Raw genomic sequence first — 17,869 nt, 5'->3', positions numbered from 1 at the left:
TCGCATTGAGTATGATTCTTAATTTGTAAGCACCATACCTGTACTTTTGAAAATAGCTGATATCAACATGACGAGTGACAAAGTCAGCGGTTTTTCCTCATCAGCTTACATAGACATACAATATATCTGGACAAATTTCTTATACCTTTGAACCCTTTGCGAGATACAGTTCTGCAGAGTTTAAATATATTTGGCCACAATGGTATATTGGGGAATATAGAGAATTCTTTGTTGGAGTAGAGCTTCGCATCTGAAAAGATAGTGAAACTCATCTCCTCCTGAAAGTGAATCACAGAATTGACAAAGTCTTTCTTTTCTTAGTATATTCTGCCATCGGCCAGTCTCAACGGGCAAGTACGAAATATTAATATCACCATGTACTTGCTCTGAGGGAATAATATATACTTTTCAAAATTTGGGTTTTGCTTATAGTGTTTATAGTATAATCTCTTTGCACTCGACTCCATCGTTTCCCGCCACTTGTCTATCAACTGATCCTTAAATGTCTGTTTGATCGTTGAGACTTGACAATTCATAGAGCATATGGAGGGTTAACGAACTATTTCACTTAGTATCTTTTGAACACAAATAATCCATGGAAAATTAGTTTTGCATTCAGCAGGCTTTGAGATAATATTGCGGTACATAATGTGATATTTATTTCAGCCATTTTGGCAAGTCAGTTTGTGCCAATAAGTTATCATACGTTTAAACAGCTTAATATAAATTGGTTCCCTGTCAAGTTCTCAATATAATATATAATTGGGCGTTGAATTTGTTTATCCGGCGGGAAGTTTCAAGAATTTTAAATGTATATTTTTCTATTACTTCTAACTTTTCATAACCCCATACAATATAAAAGTTTAGGAGCAACCATAATATCTACAGCAGTTAGAAGACAATCGAGCAGTAAGTTTACATTTCGAGCTCTTTTTAGTAAACAGTACATCGCTTTCGTTGCACTTTCAGTCAACGCTTTCATTCCCATAACAAATCTCTCTATGGAATTTTATTTCTAGGTATGTACAAGTATCTACTATTTCCAGGGGCCTTTTATTTAAAGAAAGAATATTTTTGGATGATTTAGCTGGTCGACCTCCAAAAATTAAAACCATGGTTTTGGATAAATTTACGTTCACTTTCCACCTTAAACAATAATTTTGAAATACATCTAGTGACTTTTGTAGAACTTGGGGAGTTTCGCTTAAACTTACATCTGCATATAAGAGTACAATCAAATGTATCCAAGCCCGGGTATCATTCTCCGTTACGCAATCAATATATATTCCCTCGCATTCGTTAACGATTGAAAAAAAATTGAAGGTCATTAAGAAAGACTGAAAACAAAAGGGGTGACAGATGTCCCCCTTGTCGTACACCTAATCCACATGGGAAATACTCAAATGATATATTATTTGATTTACCAATGATTTTATATTCATATGATTAACCAAATTATAAAGAATATTCCCTTTATGCCTGTTTTTAACATTTTGGTCCAAAGACCAGCTTTCCTGACAGTGTCAACTACTTTTTTCTACAAACATTGCAAAGGTGCGTTTTTGATATCTTTGTGTTAACGTGGACAACACATACATTATCTGTCGTTGATAAATTGTTTCTGTAGCCAGCTTGCACTGATGTTATAAGATCGTTTTCTTCTGAAAAGAATTTTAATCGGTCATTTAGAATACTTACCGAAGCAACTCAGCAATACATTTGGTCTATATGAATTTGGGTAAGATGGATCACCATCAAGTTTGTAAATTTGTTTTATTTTTTTTGTAAACCATGATTCAGTGATATTATCAGCGGCGAAAACCAGATTAAAGAATTCAGTTAATAAAGAGGCTAAAATCGAAGCTGTCAATGACATAGTAGACTAGTTTTCTAAGTTATCTAGACTAACTGCTAAGTTCCGTTTAAATTCCTTTGCTGCCTTGTTAATTTCGTCGGTGGTGATATCATCCGTCAAAATACTGCTGTCATATACCTTCCCGTCTAAAATATAATCATCGAAATCACCATCGTCTTGTTTTGGGGTCTATTTTATATTTTTTTTAAATTCAGTGAAGCAGCAATGTCAGGAATATTCTTTTCTGTTGTTTATAAGCATTCGAATGCTGCCAATAGACACTTTTATTTCTTACTGTATTATTTTTTTGAAAACTACTAATAAAACCACACACTCACTCATACATTCAACCATACACTCATTCATTCATACTCGCAATTATACACTCACTCACTCACTCATGCATCCATACATATGACCATCCATTCAGTCATAGATATAACCATCAACTCTTTCATACATTAAACCATAACCTCATTCATACAACCATCCACTCACTCATTCATACACTGAACCATACATTCTTACATACATACAACGATCAACTCATTTCTACGTACAACCATCAACTCATTTATGCATACAACTATCAACTCATTTATGCATACAACTATCAACTCATTTGTGCATACAACCATCAACTCATTTCTACATACAACCATCAACTAATTTCTACATACAACCCTCAACTCATTTATACATACAACTATCAACTCATTTATACATACAACTATCAACTCATTTATGCATACAACTATCAACTCATTTGTGCATACAACCATCAACTCATTTCTACATACAACCATCAACTCATTTCTACATACAACCCTCAACTCATTTCTACATACAACCAGTCGGAGAGCAGAACTACCAACCCTACATGAGCCCGTATACCGTCAGTAAAAATCCAAGATTGTTGTTACTGACCTAATATGAGACCGTATACCGCTTGTAACAGCCATCTTGGATTTTCCGACACCCACTTCACATATTTCACATGAAACTTCTGGTACAAGATTCGTGATTCGACACTGTTTTGGGTTTTATATAATTATTTGTGATGGGCAAGGGACATAATTTTTAAAGAAATCACGTGCGTGACTTTATTCATAAAATTTATAGAGTAGACTATAGGAGGGCTTCTGCAAATGATATTGCCATGAAAAACAACATTACCGTCCTTATAACTAATATAGATAGAATTTGTAACTAACCCCCTAACGAACAAAACAACAAACAGCAGCATACATCTAGTGGCTGTATAAAAAACAACAACTCAGAACGGAGGTCACAGATTTAAAAACAGCAACGTCACAGAACAACTTCATAGGATGATGTCACAAAAAGAAATGTGACGCCAATGACGTCACAAAACAATAGAATATATAGAAAGCAGCCCGTTGTTGGGGAAAAGTGGGCTACTATCAAGTTACAGTGGCCCGCAGATTTCTGATAACATGTATGCATTTTAATGATAATTGTATCCATTTTAGCTATACTACTTGTTCAAACCTTCACATTTAGTGGATTATATATTCCATTGATAACGCTTGTGTTTACATTGAGCGTTGTATCGGAAACATATGTATTGGTCCTGTCATTTATACCGGTTGGAAGTGTCAAGTTTTCATTTTGACATGACATAAACATTTCATTTTGACATGACATAAACATTTTGACATGACATAAACATTTTGACATGACATGTGCGATAAAGATACCAGACAGTGTAAACTTTTCGGCAGGATAAATTCGTTATGGTGTCTTTAGTTGCCGTATACGGTGTCATATTAGGTTAGCAGAAACATATTGATCTCGGCAGACGCCTCGATTAATACTTTTCTGCTAACTTCATATGACACCGCATAAGACACAACTAATATTATTCATACAGCCATGCATTCACTCATATATACAACCATACACTCAGTCATTCATACAACCATACACTCACACTCAGTCATTCATACAACCATACACTCACACTCAATCATTCATACAACCATGCACTCACACTCAATAATTCATACAACCATGCACTCACACTCAATCATTCATACAACCATACACTCACACTCAATCATTCATACAACCATACACTCACACTCAATCATTCATACAACCATTCACTCACACTCAATCATTCATACAACCATACACTCCCACTCAATCATTCATACAACCATACACTCACGCTCAATCATTCATACAACCATACACTCACACTCAATCATTCATACAAACATACACTCACACTCAATCATTCATACAACCATACAGTCAGTCCTGTACACATACATCATCATAATCAACATAACCAACACAGAACTCTCCCTCCCCTTCTCTCTCCCTCCCCCTCTCTCTATCGTCCCCTCCCCCCTCTCTCTGTCCCTCTCTCTCGCCCCTCCCCTTTCTCTCTCTCACTCTCTCTCTCCCCCCCTCTCTCTCGTCCCCTCCCCCTCTCTCTGTCCCTCTCTCTCGCCCCTCCCCCTTTCTCTCTCTCCTCTCTCTAACTCTCTCTCTCCCTCCCCTCTCTCCCACTGTCTCTCCCTCCCCCTCCCTCTCGCCCCTCCCCCCTCTCTCTGCCCCCCCCTCTCTCTCTCGCTCTTGTGATCTAAATGATATCAGTATCCAGACATCTACTATATGTGTCCACGATGGAATGTATTATCACATATCATATTCTGAAACCTGTAACAGGACCGTACCGCCTCAGTGCTAGACGACCTCAGCTACATTCTGCAAGTTAAAGGAAGACGCTAGCTAATGACAAAAACTCTCAAAATTTTCTCAAAACAGCGAGACCCAAGTTTAGTTTCAGATTACAGCTTGCCAATTAACACAGCAGAAAAAGCGAGCAGTTTGCGAGTGAGAGAGCGGGGAACCTGCCGCGCTGTAGATGTGTACACTCGAGTAATGGGAGGCAATCAGACGCTTTGATTCCCCGAGCATGTAGCGATGAAGAGGCTGCACTGCGACATTGACATAACGTGGGGCAGCTGTAGTCGCCGTCAGCGGCGCAGGCCTAGTGCCAACATTAGAATAGACTTGCACATCCCGCTGTTGGCGTGCATGAACGCCAAGTGAATACCACTTGCCACTGCCTTCCTATTGTGACGTATATATAACAATTGCCACTGCCTATGTTAGAGATTCGCTCGGTGCGTTACGTTAAAGCTATGTGTGGATTCAACAGTTTGTAGAAAATAAAAATATATCAAAATATGTTGGCAAACCAAATATCTTGCATCAAATGCAGTCGGCAATATCTCGTTAGGCAGTATTTTACAGCTTATTTGAACATTAAATGTAATTAGAAAGTTATGTGTTATCGCTTCCTCTTCATCTACAAAAAATGAAAGTATGCCTATTATTAAGATACGATCCACTCCCCATTGATTACCGATAGAGTAGAGTCGACGGGAAAATACTAGTATACCAGTGGAGAATTTGTATTCATTGTTACAAGAATGATTGAGCAGACGAATAATATTATTTATTAATGTCTATTTGTTTGATAATCTCCGTAAAAGATCAAAAATACTTTAAAAGGCCACATGTAGACTAATTTTATAAGTTATAAAAATAACAACAATTGCCACTGTCTTCCTATTGTGACGTGAATAACAATTGCCACTGACTTCCTATTGTGACGGGGGCGGTCGGGGTAGCCTTGTGGTTAAAGTGTTTGCTGGTCACGCCGAAGACCCGGGTTCGATTCCCGACATGGGTTCAATATGTGAAGCCCATTTCTGGTGTCCGCCGCTGTGAAATTGCTGGAATATTGCTAAAAGCGGCGTAAAATCAAACTCACTCACTCACTCCTATTGTGAGTGAGTGAGTGAGTTGGGTTTAACGCCGCTTTTAACAGTATTCCAGGCATATCACGGCGTGTCAGCTTAATGTGGGAGGAAAGCCCAAAATGATGCAGGTCTCAGACGTTTACCACTTCGGTGAAACCCTAGAGCACGGGTATGGTGCTGACAAACCTAGAAACATAATTGGGGCACTCCTATTGTTATGTGAAAAACAATTGCCACTATCTTTCCATTGTGACGTGAATAAAAACTGCCACTGTCTCCGAAATGTGACGTGAATAACTATTGCCACTATCTTCCTATTGTGACGTTAATAACAATTGCCACTGTCTTTCTACTGTGACGTGAATAACAATTGCCACTGTCTTTCTATTGTGACGTGAATAACAATTGCCACTGTCTTTCTACTGTGACGTGAATAACAATTGCCACTGTCTTTCTACTGTGACGTGAATAACAATTGCCACTGTCTTTCTACTGTGACGTGAATAACAATTGCCACTGCCTTCTACATTAAAGTGAAAACACTCTGTTTTCGCCTATGGAAGGTTCTCCGAAGAAACATAGGTTATTTTGTCGCTTTTTGGATCAGGCAGAAACAGGTGTTTATGTATACTTGCATTTACGCATTACAATCAATCCCAATAGTAGAATAGTTCTGAATAAGTAAACTCCTTTGTATCGAGACAATGTTAAACATGTAAATAGCGTTATTGATACCGGGGGTTGACACATCCCACATCAGATGTACATGAAGGATGTGACTTGACTCAACGTGTCTCCCGTGACGGCAGCGCACATCCGTTTCAGATGGAGTCGTAACAACAGGCAGCATCAGCCTGTATGAAACACTGCATGGGGATACCAGCTGTTGATGCTGAGGACAGTGATCATTGCCCATCACTACAGCACGACAGTGGCTGACTGACAAATCAGCAATAGGATTCTGAGTGAGTGAGTGAGTGTGTGAGTGAGTGAGTGGGTAGGGGTTTGGGTGGTATTGAGTATTGATTGGTGGAATGGTTGAGTGGGTGTTTGAGTGAATGTTTGAGTGAGTGTTTTAATGAGTGATCGTTTGAGTGAGTGAGTGAGCGACTGACACGGTAGTTGTGTAATTCACTAAAACCAAGAGATTGACGACATGGTAGATGGAAACCAGGAGACTGACGACATGACAGATAAAAACCAGGAGACTGACGACATGGTAGATGGAAACCAGGAGACTGACGACATGGTAGATGGAAACCAGGAGACTGACGGCATGGTAAATGGAAACCAGAAGACTGACGACATGACAGATGGAAACCAGGAGACTGACGACATGGTAGGTGGAAACCAGGAGACTGACGACATGGTAGATGGAAACCAGGAGACTGACGACATGGTAGATGGAAACCAGGAGACTGACAACATGGTAGATGGAAACCAGGAGACTGACGACATGGTAGATGGAAACCAGGAGACTGACGACATGGTAGATGGAAACCAGGAGACTGACGACATGGTAGATGGAAACCAGGTGACTGACGACATGATATATAGAAACCAGGAGACTGACGACATGGTAGATGGAAACCAGGAGCCTGACGACATGGTAGATGGAAACCAGGAGACTGACTACATGGTAGATGGAAACCAGGAGACTGACGACATGACATATAGAAACCAGGAGACTGACGACATGGTAGATGGAAACCAGGAGACTTACGACATGGTAGATGGAAACCAGGTGACTGACGACATGATATATAGAAACCAGGAGACTGACGACATGGTAGATGGAAACCAGGAGACTGATGACATGGTAAATGGAAACCAGGAGACTGACGACATGGTAGATTGAAACCAGGAGACTGACGACATGACAGATAGAAACCAGGAGACTCACAACATGGTAGATGGAAACCAGGAGACTGACGACATGGTAGATGGAAACCAGGAGACTGACGACATGACAGATGGAAACCAGGAGACTGACGACATGGTAGATGGAAACCAGGAGACTGACGACATGGTAGATGGAAACCAGGAGACTGACGACATGGTAGATGGAAACCAGGAGACTGACGACATGGTAGATGGAAACCAGGAGACTGACGACATGGTAGATGGAAACCAGGAGACTGACGACATGGTAGATGGAAACCAGGAGCCTGACGACATGGTAGATGGAAACCAGGAGACTGACGACATGACAGATAGAAACCAGGAGACTGACGACATGGTAGATGGAAACCAGGAGACTGACGACATGGTAGATGGAAACCTGGAGACTGACGACATGGTAGATGGAAGTCAGGAGACTGACGACATGGTAGATGGAAACCAGGAGACTGACGACATGGTAGATGGAAGTCAGGAGACTGACGACATGGTAGATGGAAACCAGGAGACTGACGGCATGACAGATAGAAACCAGGAGACTGACGACATGGTAGATGGAAACCAGGAGACTGACGACATGGTAGGTGGAAACCAGGAGACTGACGACATGACAGATAGAAACCAGGAGACTGACGACATGGTAGATGGAAACCAGGAGACTGACTACATGGTAGATGGAAACCAGGAGACTGACGACATGGTAGATGGAAACAAGGAGACAGACGACATGACAGATGGAAACCAAGAGACTGACGACATGGTAGATGGAAGTCAGGAGACTGACGACATGGTAGATGGAAACCAGGAGACTGACGACATGACAGATAGAAACCAGGAGACTGACGACATGGTAGATGGAAACCAGGAGACTGACGACATGACAGATAGAAACCAGGAGACTGACGACATGGTAGATGGAAACCAGGAGACTGACGACATGGTAGATGGAAACCAGGAGACTGACGACATGGTAGATGGAAACCAGGAGACTGACGACATGGTAGGTGGAAACCATGAGACTGACGACATGATAGATAGAAACCAGGAGACTGACGACATGGTAGATGGAAAACAGGAGACTGACGACATGGTAGATGAAAACCAGGAGACTGACGACATGGTAGATAGAAACCAGGAGACTGACGACATGACAGATGGAAACCAGGAGACTTACGACATGACAGATAGTAACCAGGAGACTGACGACATGGTAGATGGAAACCAGAAGACTGACGACATGGTAGATGGAAACCAGGAGACTGACGACATGACAGATGGAAACCAGGAGACTGACGACATGACAGATAGAAACCAGGAGACTGACGACATGGTAGATGGAAACCAGGAGACTGACGACATGGTAGATGGAAACCAGGTGACTGACGACATGGTAGATGGAAAACCGGGATAGATAGAATGTTGTTCACTTAAACCATGACAATTAAAAACACGTTAATAATATCAATGTTAGCAATTGCAGATTGAGATTTAAGTGCAGATAGGCCACCACAACAACACACGGCACGACTTGTGTGCGTTCTTCCATCTCCTTTATTTGCAGCACCACTGCATCTAAAAATAACTGCTACTTTATTCACACATTTATCTCCTGTATCATTCGTCACAAACCACACGCAACATCTGGCCTGCAGGTATCAATCAGTGTTCAACCACTGGGGCCGTATTTACGCCCAACACTCGCGGTGCGAAGAGGGAGATGAACACACGCTAGCCCTGAGACACTTTATCCATCTGAGATTCATGTTAACCCCTAACAAGGATTCCCTCACAAGTTCCAGTTGGTATGAATGACTTGGAAGTTGAAATTTCTGAAAGATGGAATATCAAGAAGCTACCACCACCACCGCCACTACTGCAACTACAAGGGTGCAAGAATAGGACACTTTCTGACACTTCAGCGATCCTAACAAAAATACTAAATATTAAAAATAATTACGAAATTGTTTACTGAAAGACTAAAATAACAGGTAGAAATATAACGGGATATTTTAGAATGAAGTCAGTGCAAATACACGCCACTTTATATAAACTGTCCACGAAATAACACAATGAGAACAAGTACGAGACCAAACATCTGTCACAGCAATCAATAGAGGTGTTTACCGTCGCTACCATGTTGTCACACGTAGATATGCGTATCCGGATATCCTGAGTTGTACATCACTGCAGCGAGAATCATGGAGGTTGTAAGAGTGTGTGCTCTCCTTGTCTGTGTTTTGACCGTCAAATCCGATGACCCTCCTGGTCATCTGAAACCGTTTGGAAGCCACACCGTCCCGCATGACCTCGAGGTCATGACAGAGTTCCCATCACCCCAGAAGTTCTACGAGAAGTTCCAAGGACCTGGGAAACCAGTAATGTTTAAGTCTGTCCTCAAGGATGTCGTGTTCCCTCCATATCAACTCTGGGATGATGACTACTTACGGACAAAATTCGGCGAAGTCGAGGTGGCGTTTGAAGCAGGAAAGAAGGAGACGAGAAATGGCGACATGGACTCTAAGAGGCTGAGGGAGTTCCTGGAAATATATAAAGACCAGGACATCTACCTCGTTGAGGATCTTAAGAAGACCATGTACGGAGACATGTATATTCCTAGAAGCCTTCAGTGTGGAGGCTATCAGAACCACATAGAGACCATCGTCATCTGGTTCAGCAGCGGGGGAACAAAGTCCGTCATTCACAACGACTCGCAGGACAACATCAACTGTCTACTGGACGGGAAAAAGAATCTGGTGTTTTTCGACCGGAAATATAAGGAGTTGATCGAAGCAGACGGGTTTAAAATGGACGGATCGTACAGTCATGCTGATGTTGATAGTGTTGATATGTACAAATACCCCAGGATCAAAGAAATTCCAACATTCAAAGCAGCGATGGAAGCAGGTGACTGTCTGTATATTCCGTATCAATGGTATCATCAAGTTAATTCCTTTGGTAACAGGAACCTTGCTATAAATTTCTGGTTTACGCATCTACCGTTTTTCAATGATTCTGATTGTCAAAATGTCGAATTAAACGAACAAACAGTTCCGTTTGATAAATACGGTTTTGTAAATAAGTTTCGGAAGGAGAATATCTTTTTCCTCAGCGATCTTCTTGAAATGGCGAATGTTTCCAGAGAAGCGTTCATGGCGTCACTTGTGAAACCAGAAGCAGACGACAAGGACGCCATCTTTGATTTTGTTGACAGAGATGGAGATTCAAGTTTGTCATGGGACGAACTGTTTCAGATTGATGCCAGAGACATTATAAAGCGTTATGGTAGCTCATTGACGACACTGCCAACTTTCTTTGATGACATTCGGGAAGCGTCCTTCGGTCACGATGAGCTTTGATCATGTTCAGCAATGCAGACAAGACGTTTATTCTGTAGCCCGGAGTACGACAGGAAAAAACACCTATCTATTCTTGCGCATTCATAATATCTAGTACATATGAATATTCTAACACTCATGTTTAAAAGGAAAGTTATTGAACAGGTAAAGATGACAACAGTATTCATTTTATTTGACTTCGAAAGTAACGCACGAATGAACTGTTGCTGTGTTCTCACCATGCGCAGTTTTAGAATTATAATGTAATGATTCTCCAAAGTTAATAAACTTATGATCATCATAATTTTCATATACAGGATGTTTATATTGCTTAGAGGTTCCTTACATAATCATCATTACATTAGTAAATATTGGAAAATAAACATACATGTATTTACGGAGAGTGGGATTATTCAGTATATGAGCAATTCATGCCGACGTTAGTTTCAGGCTGCGAAATATCTGATCTGTTTTTTATGCATATGAATCGTAATTTCTACTCGGATTGGCAAAATCAAAACAAGGGAATTTGGCCAAGAAGGTTAACTTCAGCTTCAGGTTTATCGATGATCTGATATCGTCAATGTAGCCAATTCCTTTACATTGATTTACCCACCTGAACTAGAAATAGAAGAGACCAGCCTATGGTGTGTACATTTCACAACTTTTGAGGCACAGTTGAACATGTTCTTCCTGCAAATATTTCAAAGAACGCCACGCGACTCAAAAGTTGTTTGTCCAGAGTAACAACCTAAGTAAGGCTTTCAAAACGTGTTATTCTAGATAAGTGGATGAGAATTTCTTGACTTGCCGCTCCATGTCTTGAGCTGGGCGCCGCCGGGCGCTCACCTTATATGAACACCTGGTGTCATCACTAGTTGATAGTGGTTAAAAAACACATGCTTATGTTAGAGTCGGAGTCTCTAAATTGTCTCTGCTTTTAGCAGAGATTTCGCATGATTATGGAAAGGGTTTAGGCCGGCAATCTAAGGCCTCGCAGTGAGCGGTGTTACGTCCCTTCGTTGTGTGCGAATAAAGCTCCTCACAGCAATATCCCGTTCGTGGAGCACGATGTACGCTGCCTCCAGTCAAAGCCCCTCACTGTGATAGGTGGCCACAACCATGCTTGGAGTTGAACACGCAACCGACAGATCGTCATGTTTACAAACCCGTGACGCCAAATTTACTCTTACCCGTGCTAAATTATTTTCTTTGTTTGTCAATTTGAATTTCAGTTTCATTACAACTATGAAGTCATGTAAGGGGGAAGTTGGTTGATTTTCCGTTCGTCGGCAATCTCGAACCAATCTGATCAAACAGATAAAAGATAAATTAATCTGGGAAATATGGTCAGTCGTAAACCTTTTCAAAATTCACTATGATTGCATTCCCAAAGACATAAACAAAAGTATTTATAAACGTTACTACATTTGGGGTTAGAGGGCAAGTTTCAAGATTCTTGTAATGGCCGCGTCCACACTGACGGCAGCGATGTTACCAACACGCGCTGGGAAGGAGCTTGTGTCAGGATCTGTCGATCGTGTGTTCGACTCCCATAGTCACCCTAATGAGGACCCTCTGTTTGTCAGCCCCACCCCAGCACAAAGTCTAAGACCCGCGTCACATTGAGCAATGTCTACCCGATTCATCCTGGTTACCATATCCATGTCTACCCGATTCATCCTGGTTATCATATCCATGTCTAACCGATTCATCCTGGTTATCATATCCATGTCTACCCGATTCATCCTGGTTACCACAACCATGTCTACCCGATTCATCCTGGTTACCACAACCATGTCTACCCGATTCATCCTGGTTACCACACTCATGTCTACCTGATCCATCCTGGTTACCACACCCATGTCTAACCGATTCATCCTGGCTACCACATCCATGTCTACCTGATTCATCCTGGTTACCACACTCATGTCTACCTGATTCATCCTGGTTACCACACTCATGTCTACCTGATTCATCTTGGTTACCACACTCATGTCTACCTGATTCATCCTGGTTACCACACTCATGTCTACCTGATTCATCCTGGTTACCACATCCATGTCTAGCTGATTCATCCTGGTTACCACATCCATGTCTAGCTGATTCATCCTGGTTACCACACTCATGTCTACCTGATCCATCCTGGTTACCACACTCATGTCTACCTGATCCATCCTGGTTACCACACTCATGTCTAACCGATTCATCCTGGTTACCACACTCATGTCTACCTGATCCATCCTGGTTACCACACCCATGTCTAACCGATTCATCCTGGTTACCATAGCAATGTTTGCCTGATTCATCCTGGTTACCAAAACCCATGTCTACCCGATTCAACCTGGTTACCACAACCATGTCTACCCGATTCATCCTGGTTACCACACTCATGTCTAGCTGATTCATCCTGGTTACCACACTCATGTCTACCCGATTCATCCTGGTTACCACACTCATGTCTACCTGATCCATCCTGGTTACCACACCCATGTCTAACCGATTCATCCTGGTTACCATAGCAATGTTTGCCTGATTCATCCTGGTTACCAAAACCCATGTCTACCCGATTCAACCTGGTTACCACAACCATGTCTACCCGATTCATCCTGGTTACCACACTCATGTCTAGCTGATTCATCCTGGTTACCACACTCATGTCTACCTGATTCATCCTGGTTACCACACTCATGTCTAACTGATTCATCCTGGTTACCACACTCATGTCTAACCGATTCATCCTGGTTACCATAGCAATGTCTGCCTGATTCATCCTGGTTACCATAGCCATGTCTGCCTGATTCATCCTGGTTACCATAGCAATGTCTGCCTGATTCATCCTGGTTACCATAACAATGTCTGCCTGATTCATCCTGGTTACCATGGCAATGTCTGTCTGATTCCTCATGGTTACTACAGCCTATGTACCAAGCTGTAGGACAAAAGGGATGGTTTCGATTTTCCTATGGTGAATTCCCACTTCATGTGGAACAATATACCACCTGCTCTAGCTTATTTCTCCTCAGTTGCTTAGCAACTTTAGTAGAGCATGTACATTTTATTCAAATTTCACGGAAACACACATTTTACTGATGTTTGACTTTCAATCAAGGTCTCGCCATCAAAGGTCTGGGTCCGTCATTGCAGAAGTGTTATGGTAGACATTCGGAGGAATTTACTAAATATGACACGTTGCTTGATGTGCTTCACTTCGCCTGTCAAATATATTCAATACAGCCCATGCAAGTCTATAATAAATGGCAAGTCTAGATTACTGCAGTTTCAGCAACATATGAAAATGAAGAGTGAGTGAGTGAGTGAGTGAGTGAGTTTAACGTCGCTTTAAACAGATATTCAAGTTATATCACGGCGTGTCAGCTTGATGTGGGAGGAAAGCCCGAAGTGATGCAGGTCTCAGACGTTTACCACTTCAGTGACACCCACGAGCCCGTGCCCCCTGGAAATGAATAGAGTGTCTAGGCTCCTCCTTATCATATTGTGTTTAACTTTAATTGAACAACTATTTTTTCTGTAAAATATTTTCATTTCAGAGACAAGATGTTTTCCTACTCCTGATAACTATAGTATACAATGTAGTTATACTACTGTTATACATGGAGTCTTCACACCTCCTTACTCACTGACACTATGAAATTTATGTGAGTGGTGGGTGCTGCCTGTAGAGCAGGATATGCCTTCCCTTTTCGCGAGCACCCGATATTTAGTGATCCATTCAAATAATTTCATCATTATTTTAACCTTTATGCTCTATGGAATCTGTTTCTTTAAATATCCGAGACTGATTATTCTCTGGCGTTGACGTATTGAATTTAGGTGGCGTCATTGAGATCATCTTTGGGATTACACACCCCCATGGTCATTCTGGATCAGAACAGGTCCCCCGCAGTCAATGCTGGTCGTAAGAGGCGATTGATGGATCGGGTGGTCAGGTTCGGTGACTTGGTTGATCGAGTGTCATCATACAAAGACGGCGAATGTCGTTTCTCATAATATCAATCACTGGATTGTGTGTTCGGACTCGACTAGTCCATTCTTGCCGTAAAAGGTGACTATGCTTGTTGTAAGAGGCGCTTAATGGGATCGGGTGGTCAGGCTCGCTGGCTTGGTTGATGCATGTCATCGTATTCCAATTGCGTGGATTCATGCTCATGATGTCAGTCACTGGATTGTCTGGTCCAGACTCGATTAATTACAGACCGCAGTCGTATAGCTGGAATATTGCTGAGTGCGGCGTTAAACAACAAACAAACAGGCTGCCGTCACATATCTGGAATTGCTGACTGCGGCGTTATTCAAAAATCAAGATGGTAATGCACATTACACTGTGATGTAGAATCCCCAAGCATGGTGCCAGTGTTGATCAAATTACCAACCCACCAATATACTTCTTAATAACTTGACATGTTGATTAACAGCCATAATGCAGATTGATATTTCACATCAAGCTAGGCATGGCTAAAATGTAGTCCTCCAAATTACTGTATCACCAGCTGCCACAGACATTAACAAAGAGAAACATGTTTCTTCAGGAAAAATTGAAATATTTATTTCAATACTTAATACTTAATACTTCGAAGTTCGAAGATGAAAACAGTAAGTGTTAATGTTTTTAAAAAAAATAAATCTATAATAAAACTGGAAAAAATGGACATGTATCAATGTTCACTCACTGTTTAAATAAATAAAATATTTCTAATTCCAAACCTACCAGCAAACTTCTAACCTGGCATGCAATACGTACCTAGTTTAAAATATTAGTCACCGATATTGACGGTATTCCACACCGTCACACGCATTCTGATTACATTGTAACGCTCGCCCGGGAACATGAATATCAATGCCGTAAATAAATAAGTGTGCATGAGAATGCGACTTCGGCGCCAGCTGGGATATTAACATTTTCTCAAGCTTTGGCCTTATAAAGTTGCGTTGCATATACGCAGTGATTGCGTTTAAGCATTACAGGATCCTGGATTGTGTTCCAGTGGGAGTGTGTCTCCATACTGATCTCTTGTGGCGTTTCTTTATTTAGAAGACGGGTTTTCATTTTCATTCCGAATGGATCAGTTTTTATACGTCACTTCTATCTTCTTCGTGGCCTCAGCCTCTGATCTTCCGGGACATCTTAAACCATTTGGGTCACATACGACCCCGGCGGACGTAGAGGTAATAACCGAATTTCCAGAACCCAAAGACTTCTATGAAAAGTATCAGAAAGGAGGTGGTAAGCCAGTTCATTTCAAATCCATCCTGAAAAATGTTGATTTCAAGCCTTTCAAAAGATGGACGGACGACTACATGAAGGAGAAGTTCGGCGAAGAGATGGTTCAGGTGGAAAAGTATAAGAAGGAGGTGAGAAATGCCGGGATCAACACGATGTCGCTCAGCAAGTTTCTCAGCGTGTATAAAGACAAGGATATGTATATGGTTCATGATCTTCTCGATGACATGCGTGACGACATGTCCATACCTCGTAGCATCCAATGTGGCGGCTTCCAGAACGTCATGGAAACGGTGGTGCTGTGGTTCAGCAGTGGGGGTACTAAGTCAGTGTTACATTTAGACGAAATGGAGAACTTCAACTGTCTACTAGACGGAACTAAAGATCTTGTGATCGTAGACCGTAAGTTCCAAGCGGAGATAGAAGACAGCGGTTGGATGGCTAAAGGTGTGTACAGCAAGATAGATGTGGATAAGGTCGATATGAAGAAATACCCAAAGGTGCAACAGGTTCCGACGTTTAAAGTGTCAATGGAACCAGGAGACTGTCTGTACATTCCATACAAGTGGTACCACCAGGTAAATTCCTTTGGAAACCGCAATCTGGCTGTGAACATATGGTTTGCACACATTCCTTGGTTCAACTACACCGACTGTGACAATGTGGACACGTCGCATCAGACGGTGCCGTTCAAACAGTTCGGATTCATGTCTGAATTCCGACGGGCAAGTACAACCTTTTTAAGACCCTTGGTTGATTATCCCGAAATGAGCAAAGATATTTTTCTCCGAGAAATGGTAACGAAAGGCGCAGATAATGGGGCCAGGGACGCTATCCTAAACTACATCGATGTGGACAAAGACGGCGTCCTGGCCTGGGATGACCTCTTGAAGTTGGACGTCATGGCCTTCGTGAAGCAGTTTGAGGAACACCTGGATGTAGACCCGGAACTCTTTGAAGCCATGGACGCCAACCCCTATGGAGGACATGACGAACTGTGAGTGCAGTATTGAGCACCAGACACTGGCAGAGCCCATCCATATGGCTACCTCAACTTTCTATGTTTTATAAGTCTAACTGGTGCACCCAAAATATTAAAGATCTTATATATACGACAGAACCCCTTTGGAACTTCTCGGAATCGATAGAATATGTTCAGAACAAAATGTAATGAATCGTCTCCAAAGAAATAAAAATGTTATTTTTTCTTAAGCTTAGTTAATTATTTTTCGGTCATCCATAGGAAAAGGATGTACCCGCGGATATAACCTGAAAAAAAGGTTTTATCCGGCAACTCTTAATTTAATGACTCAATCAACATGGAAATAAATTCTTAAATCAGTTCAAGATATTATTGTCAAAAGCAAAAAAATCGAATAGTTGTAATAATATAAATATATTCTGGATGAAATATTAAAATTGTTGCAATGTTATCCTTAAGCTCAGACACCACATGATCAAGCTTGCGGTTACAGATATTTTAAAAAAATAATTGTACATTTATATTTAACATAAACTTGTTTTAAATTATTCACTAACTGAAACCTGTTTTTCCAGGAGCGGTAATTATATGAGCAATTTTTTTTTTTACGAATCCGGATTTTATTTATGAAATATAAATAAGTTGCTTGTAAATGTGGTTCAATAATTTTCAGCTGGCAACGGTTATCTGTAAACGGAACGTGGGAATCTGCTGTAATGCATCTCTTTATATTTTATTTTGTACATACAACCT

At 41.3% G+C, this 17,869-nt stretch overlaps 4 protein-coding genes across 4 annotated transcripts; all 4 read left to right on the top strand.

Moving 5' to 3' along the window:
* Window positions 1–6,814: 6,814 nt before the first annotated feature.
* Window positions 6,815–7,230, top strand: LOC139457990 (rhoptry surface protein CERLI2-like). The gene is made up of 2 exons (XM_071239316.1): window positions 6,815–7,177; window positions 7,216–7,230. Exons 1-2 carry the CDS (start codon window positions 6,815–6,817, stop codon window positions 7,228–7,230), a joined length of 378 nt encoding a protein of 125 aa, XP_071095417.1.
* Window positions 7,231–7,534: 304 nt separating this feature from the next.
* Window positions 7,535–8,968, top strand: LOC139457979 (serine-aspartate repeat-containing protein F-like). Its single transcript, XM_071239311.1, has one exon. The coding sequence runs from the start codon at window positions 7,535–7,537 to the stop codon at window positions 8,966–8,968; it is 1,434 nt and encodes a 477-aa protein (XP_071095412.1).
* Window positions 8,969–9,753: 785 nt separating this feature from the next.
* On the top strand, window positions 9,754–11,196 carry LOC139469620 (bifunctional peptidase and arginyl-hydroxylase JMJD5-like). Its single transcript, XM_071251844.1, has one exon. The coding sequence runs from the start codon at window positions 9,756–9,758 to the stop codon at window positions 10,911–10,913; it is 1,158 nt and encodes a 385-aa protein (XP_071107945.1). The 5' UTR covers window positions 9,754–9,755; the 3' UTR covers window positions 10,914–11,196.
* A 4,775-nt stretch (window positions 11,197–15,971) lies between these two features.
* Window positions 15,972–17,135, top strand: LOC139457967 (tRNA wybutosine-synthesizing protein 5-like). The gene has a single exon (XM_071239305.1). It carries the CDS (start codon window positions 15,972–15,974, stop codon window positions 17,133–17,135), a length of 1,164 nt encoding a protein of 387 aa, XP_071095406.1.
* Window positions 17,136–17,869: the final 734 nt, after the last annotated feature.

The sequence above is a fragment of the Haliotis cracherodii genome, unplaced genomic scaffold (assembly GCF_022045235.1).
Source record: "Haliotis cracherodii isolate W230 unplaced genomic scaffold, xgHalCrac1.p SCAF_1, whole genome shotgun sequence".
Taxonomy (NCBI): domain Eukaryota; kingdom Metazoa; phylum Mollusca; class Gastropoda; order Lepetellida; family Haliotidae; genus Haliotis; species Haliotis cracherodii.
The sequence above is the reverse complement of the archived record's forward strand: the minus strand, read 5'-3'. Positions and strand labels throughout refer to the sequence as shown.

Bases quoted from the DNA above. Each gene is read 5' to 3' on its own strand.
- LOC139457979 (XM_071239311.1), top strand. From the start codon at position 7,535: ATGACAGATAGAAACCAGGAGACTCACAACATGGTAGATGGAAACCAG.
- LOC139457967 (XM_071239305.1), top strand. From the start codon at position 15,972: ATGGATCAGTTTTTATACGTCACTTCTATCTTCTTCGTGGCCTCAGCC.
- LOC139469620 (XM_071251844.1), top strand. From the start codon at position 9,756: ATGGAGGTTGTAAGAGTGTGTGCTCTCCTTGTCTGTGTTTTGACCGTC.
- LOC139457990 (XM_071239316.1), top strand. From the start codon at position 6,815: ATGGTAGATGGAAACCAGGAGACTGACGACATGACAGATAAAAACCAG.